This window comes from Sturnus vulgaris, chromosome 3, assembly GCF_052056855.1.
Source record: "Sturnus vulgaris isolate bStuVul1 chromosome 3, bStuVul1.hap1, whole genome shotgun sequence".
Taxonomy (NCBI): domain Eukaryota; kingdom Metazoa; phylum Chordata; class Aves; order Passeriformes; family Sturnidae; genus Sturnus; species Sturnus vulgaris.
The window spans coordinates 89,242,015-89,266,257 of NC_142245.1; the positions used below are offsets into that span (position 1 = coordinate 89,242,015).

At 39.2% G+C, this 24,243-nt stretch overlaps 2 protein-coding genes across 2 annotated transcripts; both read right to left on the reverse strand.

Annotated features, from left to right (window-relative positions):
- Nucleotides 1-567: 567 nt before the first annotated feature.
- On the reverse strand, nt 568-7,278 carry PTP4A1 (protein tyrosine phosphatase 4A1). Its single transcript, XM_014888863.2, has 5 exons — nt 6,873-7,278; nt 5,264-5,356; nt 4,768-4,898; nt 3,045-3,119; nt 568-1,994 (listed from the first exon to the last, which is right to left on the reverse strand). The coding sequence occupies exons 1-5, from the start codon at nt 6,975-6,977 to the stop codon at nt 1,877-1,879; spliced, it is 522 nt and encodes a 173-aa protein (XP_014744349.1). The 5' UTR covers nt 6,978-7,278; the 3' UTR covers nt 568-1,876.
- On the reverse strand, nt 7,010-13,515 carry LOC148224473 (uncharacterized). The gene is made up of 2 exons (XM_088162238.1): nt 13,388-13,515; nt 7,010-7,422 (listed from the first exon to the last, which is right to left on the reverse strand). Exons 1-2 carry the CDS (start codon nt 13,424-13,426, stop codon nt 7,327-7,329), a joined length of 135 nt encoding a protein of 44 aa, XP_088018364.1. The 5' UTR covers nt 13,427-13,515; the 3' UTR covers nt 7,010-7,326.
- Between the last annotated feature and the right edge of the window lie 10,728 nt (nt 13,516-24,243).

Here is a 24,243-nt window from a genome sequence, read left to right on the forward strand (position 1 = left end):
TCACTGTTTAGAAAGGGAGATGTATTAACCCAAGTTTAAGCAGATATGAGCATGGATCACCTCAGCTGGCTACTAAGAGCACCTTCCAGTTCTCGTCGGGAAGTTAAGTCACCACTCTGGAAACTCACATACAGGTCTTTGCTCACACAATTTTTGGAACATCTTGTTTGTACATAGCTTCAGTCTTGACAATTAAGGACTCTATCATACTATTTTTATCTGAATTCTAATGGTACTGATTAAAGTGTTCTCAAAGTTTCACTGATGCATATCCTCTTCTGCTTTACTGCAAAAACAGCTTCAAGAACACCAGGTAATCCGTTTTAGTACTGGGGACAGCAAGTCACAAGTAAGCTACATGAAAATATACTGTACTTTCTACCATTAATTTTTGTCCACATTTATTTATGAGTAAAACAAACAGCAAACATTACAGCAAAAGGGACATTCAGGTCCAGATTTCAAAAAAAAGAAAACATATGCCTGACTAGATTCTGAATTTAGGCACCCCAAGATTGCTGACAAAGTACACAAAAATAAGTGAAAGTGATGAGCATTTCAGCAAACTTTGTAAGTGCATTTCAGTATTTATTTAGATGTTTTAAGCTCTCGCACTAGATTTTACAAGCTGGTGAACACTGGCAAAAGTATTTCTCCCACAGAACTATAACCACACATTCCCAAGACAGTATAAATATATGGTTGAACTAACATTAATACACATCACCATTTTATCAATTACATAATAAAACAAATTATCAAGTATCCAAATATTAAGTTACGCAGCTTGAAAGGCATACAAAATATTACAGAGGTCTGCCCAAGTCATAGCAGAAACTCAAGAAGGAAAAACGAAAAGAAAAGAAAAAAGATCACACTTTCAACAAAGCAATAGTTGGTAAACAACTCTCAATAGGTACAGTAAAAGAAAACTACAAGATTTTTCAGAAATTTTCTGATTAAGAATTTTTAGCTACAATAACAAAGCATTTCTACGTTTTAAAAAAATATTTACTAAAGTAAAGGGCATATTCTATACTTCCTGCACAAGACAAAGGCAACATTTTACTAGAAATATTAAATAGCCCCTCCCAACCTTTTCAGGCCCTCTGTTAAGTTGCACATGAAGTGCCAACATTAATTTTACTGTAAGGCTTTTTGTCTGGAGACATTAAAGACTTGTGTGCTTCTGTACAATTTAAAAGATCTTCTACATGAATAACCAGAGTAATGACTTGTAATATGGAGAGGTTCAGGTAACAGAAAAGTACAGATGCAGGGGTAAAAAGTTGCTGTAATTCATAGTACTAAAAAGACAAGACTGTGCAAATCCTGATAATTCTAGTGCGATTGTGGGAGACAAAACATACAGTGAGCAGGCAAGACTACTTTAGAGGCCATATTCTTCAATATTGAAATGACTGTAGAAAAAAGATAGTAAGGTCCAGATAAGCTGGTAGTTCTCACATCATCAGAACTATGCTCATCTTAAGGAAAAACATGTATCTGATATGCTGGGCATTTTGGCACCTAATCTCTCTACATATCGATTTATTTTAGTACCCCAATTTTTAGTAGTTGAAACTAGGTCAGTAAGACTCAATGGCATGATTAAAGGATATTTGATCTGATAATTAATGAACAAGGAGACAGCTCAGAAACAGGGTACAGCAAAAACATTTACTGGGTCTCCAAATAGACAGATATTTATCTAAACATAGAAGTTGCATTTCTACTAAGCCTTTAGCCTAATAAATACTCCTAAGGAAGCTTCCTTTACTACTAAAAAATACCAGACTGATGTCTTTGGCATGCAGTCTGCTTAATTCTAGTTTCCATCCTTTATTCCCAAAGAAGTACTATAGGCTGTTGAGCTTTACTGAATACAACAATTATTTCGGTGACCATTGGAGTCTTTAAAGCGCAGACGCATCTTGGGGCGGTATTTCTCCAAGTACAGAAGTTGCTTGCTGTTGAAAGCTCCACGTCGCTTCCTAGATGGAAAAAAACAGATATGAAACAGAACATTAATCTACTGCCCAGTGAAATAATATCACCAACCAGAGAAAAATATTTTTAGGTCACTTAAAAAAGCCACCTTCAAGTCAAGGCAGTAACCAAAGTAGGGATAATTGGAAGTTAAGTGCCAGGAAAGAGGGTGGTAGCTTCCTTTCACAAATACCTCACTGGACCACATGCTCAAAGGAGTACATTGCATTTTACACAGTATTCTAGCCTATGATAGGCAAAAGCCAGAGATTTTACATTCAGATCTTTAGAAGAAACTTCAAAAGGAAGCTATAGAGCACATACAAGATGGTCTTCTTGAGAGCTGAAGTTACTCATTCTCTTAAAATAATTATGAAGAATATGACAATAGTAAAAAGTACATAAACATTTAAAGTCCCCATAATAAGATGCTGAATAGAAATTGAGCTTTGTTTTCTCAAACCTACGTATGTGAAAAAAGGGTACATGTTGGCTGACTGTTTAAAGTATGCACCTGGCTTCCTATTCCTCATTTCATATACAACCAGTACAAGCTGAATTTATCTTCAAAGGCCTGGCAATTATGCATAATAGATGCAGTTTCTTTTAAATATAGCTGAAACCCAAGAAATTAAAACATTAAGACCAGAACTGTTCTCATTCAACTTACATACATTGATTAAAAAATCCAAGGAAATATTTGCCTTCAGTAGACCACCAGAAAAGACAAAGGTATTCTGCCTTTTATAGGTAAAATAAAGAAAGAGAACTGCAAATCTAACTGAAAGTTACGGTGTTTGTTAATGGTTGTTTTGTTTTTTCAAACCTCCTCAAGTAATTATGCACGGATTCCAGTTTCAACAGAATACCCATTCCACAGGTCCAAGTCCTACAACACTGACTGTATACAGTACAATTTCAGATGTACTAATAAAATACCTTACCAAAAAAAAAGGCATCAAAGACAAGAAAAACATTCAGAATTTCCTTCAGTGCCCAAGGATGTATCTACATACTGAATCTTGGGAACAGCTATATGTTAGTGTCACACTTACTGTCTTATGAACTGCACTGCATCTTCGTACTTCATTCCACATTCTATCAGTGCAAGAGCAACTAAGACTGGAGCTCTGGTTCAATAAAAAAAAAAATTAGTTTAGCTTTTGTTAAAGCATATGCAGAAATACAATTTAATTGGTTTTTTGCATGTATGATGTTTCTTCACTAGGAAAGCAGAAAAGGCAGAAAGCATTTCTACATTCACTGACACATAGTATCACCTGGTTTTGAGTTAGCCATTCTCACTAAATAGGGGGTTAAATTAACTCTGGTCAACAACCTTAGCTTCATTCATCTGACTTTGAGAACAGGAGAGGACAACAAAAATAAAATGCAAGTAATCTCTAACCATTTGTTTCAAATCAATTGATTCTGAGAAGAGTTGCACATGGGTTTTTATTCTCCAAAACGAATCATCATTAGAAGCAGTCAGGATGCCAAAGCAGAAGTCAGAAGAGGGGTTGAGCTCAGTAAGGACTGACAAGTCCTAGAACTAGCATAATGAGTTTTGGGAACAGATGCAATCCACAGGCTGCTGCACTCCCTTGAGGATTTCCTTGTTTGCCATGGTGTTCCTCCTCTGACAATCAATTTTCAGTTACAAAATCTTCATTTTAATCAAACTCAAATACATTAGCAATTTATGACTCAAAAAAAACCAAAAAAACCCCAAAACAAAAAAAAAACCCCACAAGACAAAACCTCATGCCACACACTAGCAATAGGCTTTTGTATATAGTAGTAACTTTAAGTAGTTTTGTATGTTCTGGGATTTAAAAGCTTTTAAAATTTAAAAGTTTTCTTTTAAAAGAAAACTTACACAATAGAAAGGTAGGACCATCTTTTCAACTAATTAACTGCCCTGTTTTTAGGAAAAAAACAACGGGTATCATTCTAAGCAGCAGAAGAGGACTTGCTTTGGTAATATTCATCACTACAGTGAACTTTGTTATGTGTGAAGCCATAATACAGTGGATAAGCCAGGCTTCTGGACAACCAGAAACCTCCATTTTATATTGGACATGCTGAAATCCATGGCTAGAATATAGCAACTCCTCTTTGAACAGATCTAGTTCCCAGGTAGTCTAGAACAGCAGAAAAAACATTATCTTACAACAGTTGGATCTCTATTCAAGATAGTGGCAGCATACAGAAGGAACAGGACTAAGAGGAGAATATTTAGCATTAGCCCTAAAAATTTTCATGTCGCTTAGAAATGAGACAAACAGTTTGGGGACTTTGGAAAACACTTTTCATCCCCCAGATAGGTGGTGGATGAAAGCTGGTCTTGATATGCCAGAATCACCCATTTGTTTGCAGTTAATAGTTAATGCCCTTGATTCAAGGAGACTGGCAATACTGCTGAAATGGAGATGGAGAGAAAGCAAGCAAGTCACAAAAACCCAAATCCATTAGGGAAAAACAAACAAAAACATCTCAGTGGGGCTCTCATCAATATACTCAGTACAACAATATACTTGTTAACTTAATTTTGTAGCGTTTGTGAGAGCTGTGACCAAAGCACCATCTCTTGAGCTATACAAATGTTCAATAAATACATACAAGAGTTTCCTGCCATCTCAAATACTTTTAAGTGTGAAGTCATTCCAATACTGGATACGTGACCAATTTACATTTGCCTCAAATAAACTTTTGCACTAGATCTTAACAAGTCTGATCAGGGATGACTGTTCAACAAATCTTTGAAACTTCACTCACCTTCCAAGACCAGCAACACAGTGTACAGCAATACAACAACCAGGTTCTTCACGAAATTTAACTTTAAGGAGGTTTAGCCAATCATCAACAATCTGGTTGGATGGCGGAGCACCGTCATCAAAGGGCCAGTCCTAGAACACAGGATGACAAACACATAAAGACAATTCTTGTAAGTTGTATGCATAGGCAAAAGAAAGAGGAGACACAATGGACAAAGAGCTGGCAGCTGAGGAAACCACTCAAACCTACAATTTTCTAATAGTCTAACTATAGCTATATTGCAAATACATTCCTCTATCAATTTTCATTGATCACGTGATTTTGCTCAAAGCTGAACCTTTTATCCTGACAAGAAAAGATGTCTCCACATCTTTTTCCTCCACCAGTTGCTGGAAGACACTCATAAAGTTGGTGTCAAATAATCTTGATTTGGGGGAAGGGGGTAGAGTGACAAGGGACATGCGTTGGTTTTGAACTCTGCTTCTAAACTACTTACCAAGACCTGAATGCCTTCTTTTTCCACCGGAGCAGTGTCATAAGTAGCTTCACACACTCTTACCACTGTGGTAACACCGTATTTCTTAAGTTCCTACGGAGTTAAAAAAAATGCTGTAAGAGTAAACTAGCTTCACATCATTTAATTTTCTTGATAAACTAACTTAATAACTCATTCCAAATTTTCAGTAGCAAAAATTATGCAAATGCTTGCCATACTGCAAAGACACAGAAAACTGAAATGACTAAAAACTTGTGTGCTAACAACAGATACTTTAGGATTTTCTGAAAATGTAGTCTTATGTACAGACTAAACTTTGTTACATTGGATCAGGCTTTTTTCTTTTAAAATCAGATCCTGATAAATACTGATTAATCAACTAGTCCATCTCCAAAAGATAATTCATTTTAAAAGAACAGGAAGCTTCCTGGTTTGCAAAGCTACATACTTCACTAAAAGCTTTCTGAGCAAAGTTCAAATCTTCCCCCCTCTCTCTCTGCTTAAACCAACACGTTTTTTAGACCACTTACTCTTAAGAATTACAAGCACAGAAGAATAAATTATAACAGTTCCCGAGTTGTCATGACAAAATTTAGCTTTCCATTTGGCTATTACCCTACATTAAAACAAAAAAAAAAATAACCCCTCTTCATTCTCCCTGCAGCAAATATCATCCACACTGCAACTGTCACAGTAACAACTGGAGCATAGCCTAAGCATACCTGATCTACTTGTGAGAGTACAAAGGCAACCAAATGTTCTCTCACACTGTTTCCTGTAAATAATCCTGCACTGAATGCAGAATTGAGCTGTAGTACACCTAAAATCTTGCTAAGGAGAGACTTGGATCTTCCCATGAAGTAGTTCTGCAAGGAACTTATTAGCATACAGACACACTTTATACAACCATGCACATGCTAAATACGTGGTTTAGATGATAGATTCAGTACTAGAAATATATGTCAAGCCACTGGCTTTAGTCAGTAGCATGTACCAAAGCACTTAAAGTAGATTCAGCAGCTCTGGATGCAAAGTAAGCCTACTGCCACAAATTTCACTCAAGTAGATGCTATGACACAGAGGATCCTCTTAAGCTACACTAAAACCACGATCAGTGAATAGTGAAAGAAGCTAGGCAGTGAAAATATATTGCAATCCTGTTACTAGTTACTAAGGTTCTGACCCACAACATGTATCACTGTGCAGGAAGTGCAATGAAATGTTACACCACTTCAGTCCAATCTGAATGTGAGCTCCTACCACTAAGAGATGTTTGTATTGTTCTACACATAACTCTGCTAGATAATTCCTGCTTTCAGACCTAAACAATGTACTTAATGTACCATGCACTAGACAGTATAATTATTACTTCACTCTCAGAATTACATTTGTGAACGCCAAAGTATATGTTATTTGTGTGCAGATTTGCAGATATCTGCAGACCTTCAAAGCACAGCACCAGTAATTGAAAAGAAAAATCAATATACAGTCTCAGTACTTTGTCATATGGCTTTTACAGCAGTTACCAGCTAGTAAAGGAAATTATAAATATAGCATGCTGTTGAGGGATTTAAAAAATACATCAGTAAGAATTCTGTACTGGCCTTACCTCTATAAATTTGTTTAAGGTTGCATTGGTTGGATTATGTGTGATCAGGAATCTCATGTTCTTGTAGGTGATTTCCACAGGAGCTGGGCGGTTCATTCGGGCCATATTGATTTAGTTAAACATGCAACAAGATTATGAAAGGATTAAAAAAAATTCTAATACAGAAGTGATGTAGAGAAACTGAAGTCTACTTCACTATACTCCACGTGAAATTCTCAGTGCTTGGAAGTATGAAGTCGGGAGCAATGGGAAATGAAATGAACCTCCTAACAAGAAGCAGCAATTCTTCAATCCAGTAATACTGAGGCAAAAGAAAGGCAGTGCACTGAGGTTTACCCCATCCAGGTCTGAATTCCGTTGTTAAATGCTCTGCCAATTTCAATTCAACACTTCTTATCCTGGTCAACCACTCTTAGGGGGGCTTCTTGGTGGAGTAGTAATGGATTTCTACAGTTCACTTGTCTGCATAGAGGTCGTGCTGTGCCTGGCAGTAGTCTCCACTGCCCTTCAGAAACTCCATAAATGTGTGACCAAGAACACCACAGAACTGCTGTAAAGAGAGGGGGGAAAAAGCATAATGAGTACAGGTGAAACAAGGTTATAAGACATCAACCTTTATAAAATGAAAAAATAAAATCACAGCAACTAAGCTGTTTCACAAGGTTCATTTTTTATTCCAAGAATTAGGTTTGTGTAAGAATCCTGTTACCTTTCTCAGCATTGATTACTAAAAAATAAACAAATTTACTTATTACAAAGTTTTCATGTAGGGTTTTTGCAACACCAAATCCTGTAATGTATTAAAATATCGATTTCAGATGTGCTAAACAAAGCAACAAGTTTTATGAAGCCCAGTATTTATAAAAATAATAACAGCCCATACAACTGCCTTCTCCATTTTGAATTCAGAGACATTGAAACATCTATTAAAGTTACACTGCCTAAAGTTACAAAAAAAACCCCATACCTATAAATCCACCTGACTCAAATAGGAGGCCTAGAAAGCAAATGCAGTCTTTGTGACCTAACAATACAATGTGAGCTTTTGAAGGACAGAGATTTCTAACTGAGGAACACACTAAAGGCTGAAGACCAATAGCAACAAACAAAAACAAACAAAACAAAGAAACACACAATTAAACAGCAACCTGCTAACAAACACAAGAATGCAGTTAACAGAAAGAAACTAAGATGACAATTTCAGATCCACTTTGCTGCCACTCCAGAGATACCACCATCACCTGGAAGTGATGTACAGTAGGATTAAGTTTGCCAGCTACTTGTAAAAAAAGCTACTTCAGTATTTAACAACTTGAGAGAAAGCTAGAACTCTAAATATAATAGGCATGGAAAAGGAATAAGAAGGATCCTCCTAAGCCAAAGGCCAACAGAGTAACAGGAATCAGAAAAACTCAGACTCAGAAGAACTCCAATAACCATCACTTGCCTCACCAGCCATGCCCTAGCAGGTGGCAGGTGTGCACTTAAAAGCCTCCTAGGACCAGATGTAGGGAACAGTTAAAATAGCAACTGAAAAAAAGAACTGAAGGTAACTTATTTAAAGTCACTTTCAATTAGTTTAAGAAGCAGAACAGCAAAAAGGGACAAGACAGCTTTAAGCAGATATAGCTGCACAAGGTCTTGTGCTGCTTTTTGCACTGTGCTGGCATATTTCATGTCGATCTCTTCTTAAGACTGCTAAGAAGAATCATAGATAGACCCTTGCCCTGTTAAAAGATGAGGGAGTGAAGGCTGTCAGAAACACAAATGCATGCAAGTGAGCTTGAGGAAAGAGAATGGAGTCATTAGGGTGAAAACCTTTCCACTGTTTTTTGGCAAAACGGAGATTTTGGAGTGAAGGGAACATCTAACATGTCACCATACCAGGGAAAGTAGGAAGAAAGAAGTAATCAGGTTTCATACAGTCTTCTAGGAAGGCTGCGCTTGGTCTGCAACTAGGAGCACTCAAGATACCAGACAAACCAGTAAACATAGAAAAGGGCAGGCAGCAAACAGTTAAGTAAAAAAATCCTTATTTTTAATGCAGATTGCTAATGACATTTTAGAAACTGGGTGCACAGTTCAAATTCTTATACAAAGCAGAAACAAGCAGATTATGCAATGTTACATGAGTTCCATGTGTTATTAACCCTTACAAAGGAATTCATTTTGTTAATTACTGACTTAACAGTCAGTATTAGACACATCAGAACCTTACTAACTCACACATCTAAGGACCTAACCAAGCATGTACTTAAGCCTCACTGTTTGCCTTGGCAACAACTGCTGCCACACTACAGAGGACCAAAGCTCACATTTTCCTTTGATGTGAATGCCATCACTTCTCACCAATACCAGCAGAAAAGTTTCACAGGCAGACCAACTCCTTTAGGCAGCAACACACTGTATTACCCCAAGACGACAGTTTTGCCAACCTAGTTTCGTTCTGTTCTGGAAGCCAAATAAAAATTAAAGATGAGTAGTACATGGGCATGCTATTTCTGTCGTGTAGTTAAGCCAGAGTACAAGGCTTCACCCACCTTCAGCAAAAAGACCTGGAAGATGAGAAATCAGCTATGAAAATAGTGTTGCAGTAATTATGATGACCTCGGGCTTTGAGGGAACTCAAATGATGTTGTGAGCTTTCAAAAAATTACTTAGTTTTAAAAATTACTCTATTATCTCATACAGTTTTGGTAAGTAAACTATCAAAACAGTCAAGACAGTGTATGAAAGTAAAAAGTTGTGTAAGTGAAATTCAAACATGTAGTGTTGAAGGCAGAAGGTTCTTTAACAGAGTAACACCAACTCATTATTTGTACCACAAAGTTGTGGTAGCAACTCCAGCATGTTCTTTTCAATTCACATATAAATTTTCCTTGAACACTGAAGGATTTTGGAAAAAATGCCAGTTTCCATCCCAACAGAAAACCCAACATTTAGACTGTTAGAGCCACCAAAATAAAACTGGAAAACAAAACTAGAGTTAATATGCCAGGACCACCTGTTGAGAGATGGTAACCTGTCCATTACAGCTGCATTAATTATGACGGTATCTACTGTATCTGATCTACTACAATTCAAGCTAGGAGAAGTTAGAGAAGTTAGTCTGTTCAAGCAGAAGGAAGGCATCTTGAAAAGGAAAGCTTTAATTAATGCCCTTTTCTGAGACAGAAAGCTGAAGTACCTGGCATCACTGACAAGCAGATTCACATGGCTGTTTATCTGGGGTTTGAAACAGTCGTTCATGTCTGACAAAAATGGTTTATGAAAGTAATCTGTTAGTTCATTATTGATTTGGGGAAAGCGGAGAGGTGCAAGGTTATCCCAGGCTGTTGACAGTCTGGCTCACAACCCGCAGCATCTTGAAAAGCATGCAAACAAAAGCACTTGTAAACACAGTTATATGACACTTCTTTCAGAAGATGTGCAAGATGGTTCATGGTGGCTCAATCCACCTGCTCATAGACTGAAAACACTTATGCCAAGAACCAACTATGTGGTCTCACATTCTCTTAAATCAAGACCTGACATGCACTCACCTACTGAAACCACTGGACTAAAACCAGAAAACGAAAATAAACTAAGTTTCACGACAATTTGAGAACACCTGCAAGGAAGTTCATTTTTCTAACTTACTACCCAACAAAAAGATACTGAATGACAAATACCTCCAACTTCCTCAAGGCCCCAGTAGCAACTGCCAAAGCAAACAGGGAAGAGTGGGAGGGTAAGGGGTACCAACTGTGAAGCCATTATGCAAGGTAGAAACACACCTTCATAAGGTACTCTTGACAAGATGGACCTTGTATCTACTGGGCACAAAAAGGCCTGTCCTTATGATCTCCACAGTGATAACACTGTCCATTTTAGACCATGGAAAGTGACCCATTGGCTATGAAAATACATTCATATCTCACCAATGGGAAGGGAGAATCCAAAGGTTTATCATAAATTTGTTGTGACATGCTCTATGCCGGAAGGATATTCTTGTGGTTCAAGTATGCAGTGAAGGGAGAAGAAAAAATTATCTCAAAACTTCCTGTATAACAAGTCATTGCAACTTTTAGAGATGATGAAACCAAGGCCATGTGATTTGGTTCAAAGTTCTTCTGCTTGGACCACAAAAACAACATGCAAAGAAGCATTAACAGATATTGGAAAAAATTAGGGATCACAGAAACCAATCCATCCCCTGATCTAGCACTTCCCCCTGAGTTTCTAAAAGGAAGGAATCTCCAAATGACTTAACACTATCACTTCAATAGCAAACTACATAAATCCTGTCATTCTATTAAAAATACTGTTCCATTATGTTTTAACCAATAACATGAGAAATGTAGCACCTAGAGCAGTAAATGTCTGCATGTATTTCATTGAGTTTAATTAAGCCATGAATGCCTAACAAAAAGTTGCAACTGAGAAGAAAGCAGTAAGGACTTCCATTTAACACATAAATATCTCTTGCATTGATCCTATAGAGTAAGTTTTAATTTTTTGAAGAAGGTGACAATCTGTTGTTTACACTTCAGTAACACCCTTATCTGGATCTTCTAGTTAATGTTTAAAACAAGTGATTGCTTATAGTCAGCCTACACGCTGGGACAGATCCGGCATTCTTACGTGGCGTGTATTTTGCCAGAACACAAAAGTTTCACTTGATAGAAGTTATTAGACAAGGCTAATTTCTATTTATTTACTGTCTTACTGACACATTTCGTTTCAGTAAGACAATGATATCGTGCTTCCTTTGCTCTTGTTATATCTGTCACGCATTTTTATTTCTCATATTTCCTCTCACAGCTGTGCAATTTCTGTAGGGGTAACCCTTCCACATTTTCCCTCTGAAACAACTCTGTTCGTGTAAGACAATTTCAAAAGCCTTTGCTGTTCCATCATTGGAATAATACGAGCTGACATTTAGGTGTAATTTTCAGGTTTCTTGATTTGGCAGTTTTATGAGATTACAAAGAGACAGGGTTCATACTTCTGAGTCACTGCTTTCGAAAGACTCAGCAGATACAGGTAGACATATTGGAAAGTTGTCTCCAGCAGAAATAAGAAATACCAGATTACAGGACCTTCATGCCACCAAAGCTGTACAATTGTCAGGTCATAATACTTGCAACGTGCATAGCTGGCTACCGGTGAGCAAACAATCCTGCTTCTATTGTCGTAGACGACTTGATTTTGTTAATTCTTTGTCTTTCTTTGGAGGACATACTACCAGCAGCAAGCCGGCATTGTTTGATTTTTTCTGCTTAAATACACATTGTGCTCTATAGTCACAGATGTTACGCAGCACAGGCACAGAGATTACTAGGCGAGTTAAAAAAGGAAAACAAATCAAAAACCGGCGAGTGAAACCTTCCAAAGCTGAATTGTGATCCACCTCCAGAAGGAAATGCTTTCCTTAAAAAGACAGATGGCAAGGTCTTGAAAGCACTTTCGGTCAAAATTAAAATACTTGACTGTATTCGTGAGCTTCAACATGTACTTAATGACTCGTCTGCGGACTTTTCCTGCCGAACAATGCCACTGCACACCCGAGTTCGGGCATACCCCACCTCTACTGCATAGAGCTCATTTTAGAAAGGACTCACGTCCTCGCTCGCAGCCGGCACGGACTCCTCGCCCGAGTACGGCGGGGACAAAGCACCCGCCCGACCGCCTTCGCCCCGGCCGCCGCCACGCACGTGGGGCCGCGGCGGGGGGTGAGCGCCGGCCGTGCCTGGCAACCAGCCTGGCAGCCAGCCGCTCACGGACAAGCCCCGGCTTGCCCGGACAGCCTCGGGCTACGGCCGCCCCGCAGCCGCGGGGTGTCGCGCTCCCGACCTGTCTATCCCAATTTTTCTCCGGCGCGGAGACACTGTCCCGGCCGTGACAGCGCCCCGCGGGCCAGGCCGGGCCGTCGCCCCGACTGCGGCGGTCACGGGTTCGCATCACGCCTCGATCAGGCTCCCGACGCGGAGCCATCTTGTGCCCCGGAGCCGCCGCCCGGCTCGGCTTCCCCCCGGCAGGGGGCTCCCGGCACGGCACAGGGCGCGGAGCCGCGGCCGCGCTGCCCTTCCCGGCGGGCGGCCCGGCCTGGCCCGGCGAACTCCGCCGCACAGAGCCCGGCGGGGAGAAAGCCGGGCCGGCGGGCGGGGCAAGCGGCAGCCGAGGACACAAAGCGGCTTTGTGCCCGGTCCAGGCCGCCCAAGAGCCGCGGAGAGGTCGCCACCTCCTTTCCCGGCGGAGAAGAGGGGCGCCAGCAGGCGGGGGCAGGAGAGGGGCGCCAGCGGGGAGAGAGGCCGAGCCGTGCCGCAGCCGGGCGGGCTCGGCTCCCCAGCGGCCCGCCCGACGGGAGCCGCAGCCCGGCGCTTCGAAAAGCCACCCTCAGCCGGCGTAGCCCGGGCGACAGAACAAAGAGACAACATGGAGGAGATGGGGGAAGAGGGGGAGGAGAGGCACGGGAGGCAGGAGGCCAGCGGGGCGAGGGGCCAGGGTGGGGGGCGCGGGCGGGAGGCACTCACAGGAATATGGTTACTCATTGAAGACTGTAGCCTGATCATACAGCCGGGGTGCGGGCGCCACCGCCGGGGGCAGGAGGAGCAGAACCAGGAGGAGGAAGAGGAGGAGGCGCTGGAGGCCGCGGAGCTGCCGGCGGGGGTTCGGCGGCGGCGGCGGCGCGGGGAAGGACCATACAGCGGCTGCGGCGGGCGGGCTGCTCTGCGGGCGGCGCCGGGCGGACGCGGCTGCACCAGGAGCGACACTCGGCGCCGCCTCCCGCACGAGCGCTCCGGGCCCCACCCCTCGCGCGCGTCACTGACGAGCGTCGCGTCCACCCAATCAACGGCGCCATCGCCGCGTCTGGGGCGGGCGCGAGGCCGCGGGGGGCGGGCGGAGGCGGGGCGGGCGGGCGCGAGAGGCGGAGGCGGCCGGCGGGAACCGGTTCGTGAATGGGGCCGGTGCGGGGAGCGCCGCTCGGGGCCGCGCCGGGATAGCGCCCCACCCGCTCACGCCGGTGCTGGCGGCTTCGCCGGGAAGCGCCTGGCGTGAGCTCCGTCTCCCCCGGGACGGAGAGTTCCAGACTCTTCCTTGCGCGGGCTGGTGCTCCGCAGCCCCGTGCCCGCTGTAGCGGGGCGAGGCGGGAGAGCCGCTCCCGCGTGGGTCGTAGGACGCGGGGTGGCGCATTCCCGGCCCCGCGTGGGTTTAATCCGTCGGCCCCTTCGCCCGCGGGCTGCAAAACCGCTCTGGCGAGTTTAATGCCGACAGGAAGCTCTTCGAGCATTCTGCCCGCAGATTACCCTGTGTCTTTTAAGCCGAGATGCAAACAGTGATTCTGGTGTTGCAGATGGGAGCTCAGCCCAGTAGGCCAGAAGCGCTGTGAGAAACAGCAGGGCTCGCTCAGCCTCGTGCTCTCTCTCCTGGGAAAGCGGCTCCCAGGGCACAGGGGTTCCCGAAGGGCAGGCTTGAGGAGGCGCAGCCGGCGGTGGGAAGCACGGATGGTATCGCTGCCGCACCGCAGGGACAGCGGCGTGGCCGGCACTCCCTGGCCGGACCCCGGCGCCGGGGAAACACCTCGATGTGGGTCACTGCCAGCTTCGTGAAATAACAGCCTATATTTAGCTGGAGTTCGTCTGAAACTGTTCTAGCTGTATTTAACTAGTTAAGTCTTTCTTCTGCATGATATTTTATTACTACTGTACAGATTACAAGAGCTTGCAGAAGTTGGTTTTTGTATAAAAAATTAAGAGCCTCAATCTGAGTCTCCTGAAGTTAGTGTTACCCTATACAAAGGCATGGCTGGTTTGTGATTTTGCCCAAACATCCTGGATTTTTAGAACCTGCACAAGCTGTGGTTTGTCCAGAAATTTTCATGGTATCTGACACAGGAGAGATGTGCTATTCAGAGCATGTCTCTACTATCTTTCTCTCCACCTGGCTTCAGGAGGCTATAAGCTAATTTCTAACCAGGAGCCATGTCTCTGCTAGGATAATGTACTTAGCTTCTCTGGGCTATAAATAGATCTGAGCTGTATTTATTTACATTGTGTTATGTACTTACTGACTTAGAGCACGTGTCTGGTGAACTCGCAGCTGTTGCCTCTTCTCCATATAAAACTTGAAAGCGTGCTCAGAATGCTATAAAATGAGATGATGCCAAGGTTAATGGCTGCTTGGAATATTGTTTACTTTTTGGTGTTTGCAATAATAGGAAGGTTTTGAGAATAAAGAAATGAAGTCAACATAACTTCTATCATTAGTAAAGTTTGAGGAATTTGCTCTGAATCACAGAGTTCTGTGATTAAACAGCTCTTTACCTGCTTTAATCCATGCTGTTTGTTTTTTGTATTTGGGGCTTTTTCCTCCAACAATGCAAGGTTTTGTTTACTGCTTCATTGCACAATAAATTGTTCAGGATTTTAAAATCAAATTAATTTCTGCTGCAACATTCTTTGAGTGCTCTAGCAATGTAAACTAGCAGTTCTCTAGCAATGTAAACTCAAGTTTACACTGGAAATAAGTCTGGTAGTTTCTCTGAAATTATATACCCAAAGAAGAAAGGATTTAGCTGTGCAAAGTTCTGGTCTAAAAGGATTTTTTTTTTTCCCTAAAGAATGCCGGGATCATTTTAACAATATAATAATATGTTTTATTAGATTGACCCTATCTTGTCCCCCTAGTTGTGATTAATTATGTTATACTAGTTGTCACTTACTATGCAGTTCCTGTGTATTATGATCTGAGATGGCAAGAGATACTTGGAGACTACCATAGTCTCCTATTTCATATAATATAGGACAGAATCAAAGGTATGTATAGGGGAGAGAGGAAGTGGATAGTTAGAAGGTGCCAGTTAGTGAACTGATGAAACAAAGCAAGTTGAGGAAACAGAAAGAGGTGAGACTCCTAAGGAACTTTAAGTATGAGATAAATGCTTGAAAAGAGAAATCTATGGGGTATAATCAGAAGAGACTGATACTACCAGTACAAGAAGCAAAGATGTGATAATCACCATCTTGTGGTATTAGGAAGATTAATACAACTTTTATGATAAGAGGCTATAATAGGAAAATTTTTGACTGCATTTTTGAAGCAGTGGGAATGAAAAACAGAATGTGGGCATGGACGGAATGTCCTTACCTAGTTGACTACTCTCAAAAGTTTTGAATGTTTTACTAGGCAGTTGTGCAGTAAAACAGTCAATTTAAAGAATACCAAGGTTTCAGAAATTCAAATGGTGAGTTATACCTTACGATTGCTTTCTTTTTTTCCTAAGAATGGTGAAAATGAATAGTGAAAGAATCCCTATTCGCATTCTTTATGTAAAAGTGTAAATATTTTATATGCTTTGCTAGCCATTTTTGTAAAGAATGGGAATCTTAATATAATTAGGGAAAAGATTTTTTTATTTCTGGTCATCTTTGTTAACCTTTCTGTACTTATAAAAGTTCCATTGTATTATTTTTTAGCCAGAGGGACCAGAACAGGAAGTAATTTTCAACATGCAGTCACGCCAAGACCATGTATCACTTTGAAGTGGTTTTAATTTATTTCTACTATATATGTTCTTTTTTGAGAGTCCTACTTCTATGGGATTGAAAGTTAAACTTTAAAATATTACTGTTATATTTTAAATATATGTCTTTATATACGAGCTTATATAAATATTACTCAGATTAAATAAAAGTACTGGTTATTAATATTCTTATCTTTTGCAGACACTTAACTTCTTTAGTCCCTCTAAAAATCAGTCAGTTGTTCCTAATGTTTGTTTGTAACATGACATTAGGGCAAAAACCCATAAACAATTGTATACTGGAAAGAAATATGAGATTCTAAATTTGTTCAGTTGGAGGTAGTTTCATTATGTGTATTTGGGCTAATAATATTTTACATTTTAGTGGAATGGGGGATTTTATATAGGTCTTGATGTCATGTCTGTTGCTAGTCTATATGTATAGAATTAATGTATACACAAAAGGTTCTACTGTTTAGATCTTTGATCTGCTAATATTTACAGTAGCCTTTTGTGTCGAGGTTTCCAAAGGCCGTGCTAATGCCTATGTCCTCCCAATGTGTAAAAACATTAAGTAAGTTGACTATCACTGGGTTAGACTGCCATCTAATAGAAAACTCATACATGACTAAGCAGATTAAACCAAAAAAATAATTAAAGAACAAGAACGTAATTAATGCAAATCAATGTAGTTCTAGAGAAAACAGCTATTACCAAGAAAGCAGACTTAATGCTTTGATAAGATTACAAGATTGGCATAAAAGTAACTGCATAGTTGTAACACTAAATGTTCATGTTTTCAAACAGTTTTATCAAAGGAGTGTAATCAAAGATCAGTCTAAAAAACAAGTGTGACTGATGCAAAGACTGATGAATAGCAAGTAGCAACGATGCCAGCATAGTTCTTCAGAGTAATCTAGACTGTTTAGTAACTTGTATTCACTCAAAGATGTGTTTTAGTACTGACACTTGCAAAGTCATACACCTAGAACAAGGAACACAAGCAAGATTTGTAAGTATTCAAGAATACTTTGGTTACTCTTAAAGGAGTATAGGGATTATAATGGACAAATCAATATGAACTCCCAGGGCAGTTCTTTGGTAACAGTAAAAATGATCATTCTGTGATCCTTAGATATCTAATGTGAAATTGTGAAGAGTAGAGGGATATATTTTTTAAATAGCATCAATACTAATCAATTACTGTGTGCAAATCTGTTTACCACAGACCTTCCCTTATTTTCTGATATATGTAAAACCCCAACCAATTCATCTGGAGCCTGTGTGTGGCCTTTTTCATGTGCCCTGTTATCTACTCCCTTGTTTATACTTACTGCTCCACCTCTTAGCCCTTTTTTGCCTCCCTCTTCATGTTAGATTCAGTGCCATGGGATCTCTTGGATTTTGTGATCTTCTGGTGAAACAGGTTCATGGAGTGGAAGGGACTGCGGGGCAGTGCCAATTTGTGTTTGAGAGTGGTAGGTCCACAGCTGTGTCATAGAAGAGGGAGTGATATATTTTTCAGAATGTAAATCTGCAGAAAATGTTCAGACTGGAAACAGTGAGACGACATAAAAAGGACTCTTTCCGTTTAAGTCAAAAAGTAGATGCAGTGAAATCTCACAAGTAGAAAATATAGGCCTCTAAAAGTTTCTTAATTTGAAGAGTAAGGTAGATTGGTTTATAAATGTATGACAAATTCACTTGGTCTGAAGTTGATGAAGATAAATGTTACTGGCTTCAATACAGGAATTACTGGGTTGAAATTTCAAATACTGTGACGTACAGGAGATCATAAACTGTAAAATACAGATTTTTACATCTTGAAGTACAAATTTAGCAGGAAAAGAAGACTTTTAATAAAAAATGCTTTACTTCAGGTTTTTTTAGTTAGTTGAAACTCTATGGTATTTATATCTCAATGGAGCAGTAGAATTTCTCATGTCTTAACTGGAAATTCTACTTTTACTATTTCTAAAGTTTAATAATATTAATCATTTAACTGAGTGCTTCTTTTTATTTTTCCACTGATGATAATTTCGTTGTGTGTATGAAAACCCTCTAAATTACTGAGTCCCTTGCTGTTGTCAGTTCTTACTAGGTCAGCTTCATTTCTGCAGCTTGGTCTCATTTATTCTCCCCTCTGGCATATTTTCCTCTTTACGTTTTGATGGATATCTTCAGTCAAAATTCTTTTTCAAGCTTCTTTCTTTCCTTGGGTTCTTTAAAAAGTCTCATGAGATTTAAACATTAGTTAGTTTCTCTCTTATGTCCCAGGTTTCAGTCAATGGCACGGTCAGGATGCAGTTGTGTTCCCATGGCCCGGGCCCGCATGGTGAGAGCACACAGGGAGCCCTCTGGCCAGTAGCCAAGGAGCACCGTTCTGCTGCGAGACTGATGGGACACACCTGTGCTAGAGGGACATCTTTCTGCCATGGACATTTCTGTGCCGATGTGCTGGAAAGAGGGATACAGGATTTTTACTCTAGGAAATCTATTTGTGATGCTCTAGCACACTATCGAAGTTGAAACACTTTGCAGTGGATTCTTCATATTTGCTTGGCATCCTTGGCCGTGCATATTTATAAAAAAATACTCTGAATTCGTTGTGAGGATTTAACACAGATCTTTTCACCGTTCATGTAAATTTCACTTCATATACATGGCGTGGTATGCTAAAGGTTTCTGGTATAGCATCATGATCTTGGACTAGGTCTTATCTATATGCTTTTGTGATAATGACAATTATTTTTCATTTTCAGCTCCAAAACTGGTTTCTGTACTTTGAAAAGAATTATTTCTTTCTGGAACCCTTATTATATGCATTGGCCCCGGACCAGTCAGAGGGATTAAAACACTACTACTGAGACTTCACAAATGCAACCAACGTGAAGCCCTTTTTCACTTGATTTTTGAAAAAATTTGTTGAATTCCTATTTTGCTTCTGTCTGTTCAATAAAAGAATTGTCTCCATAATGCCCAGCTTGTATTAAAACTGTGAAAAGGTGGTAAAGAAGGATTTTTCATGACTGAAAGAATGATGATCTTTTATAGGCACGTGCTGTAATAGTCACTTGGCAAGTTTAACATTCATAATTGGCCCTTAGGCAACATATAATCTGAGTTGATGGTATTTAAGTGTTATAGGAGTAATTATAAAGATTAATAATTTCAGAAAATATTTGCACAATATTGTTTACAAGTAAGTTTTCTGTTAGGCTCTTTTGCAACATATCTGCTAGTTTATTCCTATTGAAGTAAATAAAGCCTATACACTAGGATAACTGGACCTTTTTGATTTAATTTAATTAAGCTTTCCCTAATTTTGGAACAGTCCAATGGTTTGACATGCTTGGATATATCACAGCATTTATCTTAGGAAGCTGTTTGAGCTGACAGCCTGGGAGTATTTTCTTAAGTATGTTGTGGAAAATTGTAGCCCTGCCACAGGGATGACAAACAGGGCCCTTGGTACTAAATTTGCTTTCCATATGTACTATTACTTTTTAGGAAATTTTGGTATAAGAATCCTATACAGCAGCTGTAAAATACTTCATTTTTTGGGTGCTACAATTTTTCAAGAATGCTACCCATGAAACCTGCTAAACTGGTATTCCTTATAGTAATAGCAAATGTATTAATGGCAATTACAAAAGTCTACGGCAATTACAAGAGTGTACAGCAATTACAAGGGCTCATAATTTTTTCCTTTTTGAAAAGTTTCTTTGGATAAGTGTGAAAATTAATTTATCTTTGTTTCTAAAATGTAAACCACATATTTTATTGCCTTGCATTATTAGTGCTGCAGCCAGAAATAAACTACAATCTTTTTGCTCAGTCTGTTCAGATTACTGTAGCTATCAGTCACTTACTGCCTGTGCAACATCCTCTTCACACCACTCCTGATTTTTTTCTCTCTGTTGCTAGGGAAGAATGCTCATTGATTTTTCTGTGGGTTTTGTTGTTGTTGTTTTGTGCAGCAAAATAACAATTTATTGAGACAGGAAAATTTTGCACATCCACTTGTATAACTCACTATTTTCTTTTGTCAGCTGATATGCTGTACAGTCACTAGACTCAAAGTTTATCTTGTCATTTACTGTTGGAATCCCATTATTGTTAAAAATCATTGTCTTTCATTTTATTTATGAGAATTTAATTAAAAATTGAAAAATAGATGCTAATGTTGGTAATGGAAGCTCTATTGCAATTCTATTCCATGCTCAAATATGAGCTTATACGATTAAATGACAAAATTATTATGCAAGAAGAAAATTAAGAACATGCCATAGAAAATGTGTTTTCTTGGTATCTATACATGTCCTTTTATTGTTTCTTTGATTAGTGAACATTTCTCTTTTGTATAGTATTATAATTGTCAGTGTATTAGAAAAGAGATATACCTATGTTCAATTTAACAGGAAAAACAAATCACTTGGAAACCAAAATATATGCAATCTTATGATCTAAAGATCACAAACAAGGGAGAGAAACTAGTATTAATCTAAATGAAGAAAATTACATGCATTTAAAAATACAGATGGAAGCTATAAGGAAAAAATAAGTAATTCTCCAAAGGTCCTAAAAAATGTAGTGGATTTTGTATTTGTATTTAAACAAGAAAGCATCTGAGAACTGTCAGACTCTGTGATCTAGTGCTGGAAATCTTTTGGATCCCTACTTTCTTTTGCCTTTTGCTTGAGTAAACTGGTTCAGCAGATCACAAGTATGCTAAGTCTTTGTCATAAAAAAAGACTTTTGTTTTGTCTTAGAGCAGGTACACTGTGTCAGGCTATCAATAAACATGTACTTTTTGTGACATAAATGAAATTCCAATGGCACCCCAGGTCTTAGGCTATTTTGCTTCCAATCTGCCAGATGAACTCTGCACCAGCCTTTGCTATGTGTGTGATTATGTTGCTTTTTTTCCAGGGCTTGCTCAATCAGAATATTACTTCGGTCAGCAGGCTGTTGGTGAAAATAATACATACCAAAAAACTAATGTAGGGAGTTGTACCCCACTGAAAATATAACTGAATACACGAAATTTGCACAAGCAAACTATATTTATGCAGAATTGCCTCTTTTGTACCTCTAGTACCACATATGTTTTTACATTTTTCAAACTAGTATTCTTGAACCTGTCATCAAGCCCAAAACTGCATATTTCTAATATTCCTGCAGTTCACATATTCATATGTGCTCCCAGAACTACTAGCTGTAGACATATGCATTTCAGCAATAATCTTGTTCTCTGAAACTATTACTTCAACATGTTTCTGATGTCACATGGATAATTTTTTTTAATAATGAGAGTTAGCATCTCCACACCAAGAAAAGTGGGACACATTTGTTTCTTACATTTGCTGAGATGTAAAATTTTGGAGCCTCTGCAACTATTCCCTATTTGTGTTTAAATGTTCACATTGTAGAATTGCACAATTCCTGCCTGAAACACCAGTGTATATTCGGGGATAGAGTAACAATTCCAGTAGTTTCCATGGCCACCCATTTTGTAATGAAAATATTATGGTGGTAATTTCTCATTTCAGTTCTGTCCAAAAGGCATAAAACATCACATGGATATCTGCATCATAACATAAACAGTTATAATTGGGGCAGCATGTTTGATGTGTCTGTGATGCAGAGCTATAGGGGCCAGAAGTAGCTCAGGTGTCTGTGGTGGCAATCTAAAATAACCACTCCTTAGAGCCATAAAGGAAAAGTAATCTGACTGGTTCTTAGAGACATACCACTCAGAATGGCAGTATGTAAACTGGGAAATACCATCATAACCCTTGGAGTAAGTAAGTGCACCACTGTGTATTCAGGATGTACTTGGTTTATGGAATTGTAGATAATTGGTGATAGTTTGGTTTAATGTTGCCTGAGTAGGTATGAAAATACTCTGTCGTGTGACATACCCCACTGTGGATATTTGTGTGTAGTGAATCTCGTGTCCTTGAGGCTGACCTTTGGAGGAAATAGGAGTAGACAGATAGATAGTAGACAGATACAGAGCTAACTGCTTAGTCTAACTAAATAGGTCTTAACAAGTATTTCAGATTAACAATATTTGCAATGATAGAATAAAGTAAAGAAGCTCTTCAAGCTGTAGAACCACTATTTTCTGCACATTCTTTGTCAGCTATGGAAGCATTTCCATATATCAAAAGAAACTTGATGCAAAGGCCTCCTAGTTATTAGAACAAAATTCTTAGGATGCAGAAATGATTAATGTAAAACTGATTTTTTTTTTCTGCAGTACTTTAGGATAACTAAGGATGCTTAGAAGCAGACTCTTACATTTTCACCATGTAAAATATACTTTTACAAGAAATCAGACTCCAAAATTTACTGACATCATTCTTGCCGCTTGTAATTTTATTAGAAATCCCAGTATTAAAATAAACTCCATTGTAGAAAACATAATAAAATTCCAATATACATTTCAAGATCTAATCTTACTTAATCATTTTCCAGCAAGCAAGAAGCAGTCTGGAGACATTTTCAAATGCAATGAGCTTTACAGACATTGTTCTTAAGGATTAACACTGCAAACTTTGGAGACAACCTCTGGAAACAAGCTCATCAGGCTGCTCAGTGGATGCTCTGCTGCCTTTGTTGTAAAGCTCATAAGGCAGCTCTCATCTATACATTCTCTGAAGCCTCTCATCCTATTAGTGATCCAGTAAGCCTCGACTTGAACAGAAGCTTTCAGAACCAAGCACTGCTTGTAAAAGATAAAGGCTACCAATTTCTCTCCAACTTGAATAAAATGCATTGCAAGGGAATGCAGGGATCTTGACTTTTTTTCCTAAGGTACCATTATGAATAAAACTGATCATAAATACTTTTCCACTGCTCATGTTTTGGGGCTTTTTTTCCTATACTATTATATTTCCTATACTATTTCCCAATTTCTTTGTAATTTGACTACCCTTATTTAGGGAAGAACAATATTCTGTTTAGTCTTCTTTCAGTAAATAGCCTGAAATATTTAGTCAGATTTTACTCTGCTTTATTCAAATGCAATCTAACATATGATACTAATTTAGGAAAGAAATAACTGTGACTTCATCTCTGATTGAACAGTTAAGCAAAAAGTATATTTTGCCTTTGGAAGTTTCCCTTTAAAGGATTACTTTTCAAAATTATCTATATTATTTTAGAGCATAAGTCATGTTTTCCAAGGGAATAGTCATTTGGGGATGCTCAGCTTTAGACAGTTTCAGCATAAGGGAATTCACACCCTTAATTACATGTTACAGATTCCTGTTCAAAACATGAGAAGGACTAGGAGACTAAAAATGGAGTCAGTAGGAGTCAGCATGGCTCACTGAAAGATATAGCAGACAAAAACCATAGAGGAGAGGAATAAAACTTAAATTAGCTTGACCAACTCAATGAAGCTGATTTTCTTTAACAAGGCTGCAGTCAAAAAGAGGGAAAAAATAGGCAAACATGGGGATAAAATTCTTTAATATAACCAGAAAATTAATTTTTTTAAAGAGAAATATATTTTTTAAAAGATATTATGATTTCTAAGAAAATATTTCTAAAAATACTGAATAGTTACATAAAAAGGGAAGAGATATCAATACAGCCTGCAGGTGAAAAAAATTATCAGTGAAGTACATGCTCCTGCCAGTTGATAAACACTTTTCAGCCTAATACCATGAGGATAACACTGCTTTAACAAAATTAATTTTTAAAATTATCTATTTATCCATCATTGTCATGAAAAAAAAGTTTCCTAAAGGTCCCTGCTTGCAATTTTCTTGTTCATACACTGCTTCAGTCAAATCCATTCATTCTCTAGAAACTGAAGCAGTATGCATTATTCAGTAATACAGTTATGAACTA

Bases quoted from the DNA above. Each gene is read 5' to 3' on its own strand.
- PTP4A1 (XM_014888863.2), bottom strand. From the start codon at position 6,977: ATGGCCCGAATGAACCGCCCAGCTCCTGTGGAAATCACCTACAAGAAC. The intron at 3,120-4,767 runs GTGAGTGAAGTT...TTATTGAACCAG, and splicing joins TGTGTTGCTGGTCTTGGAAG to AGCTCCAGTCTTAGTTGCTC. The intron at 1,995-3,044 runs GTAAGTGTGACA...TTTTCCATCTAG, and splicing joins GCAGTGCAGTTCATAAGACA to GAAGCGACGTGGAGCTTTCA.
- LOC148224473 (XM_088162238.1), bottom strand. From the start codon at position 13,426: ATGATCAGGCTACAGTCTTCAATGAGTAACCATATTCCT. The intron at 7,423-13,387 runs GTGAGTGCCTCC...CTCTCTTTACAG, and splicing joins CAATGAGTAACCATATTCCT to CAGTTCTGTGGTGTTCTTGG.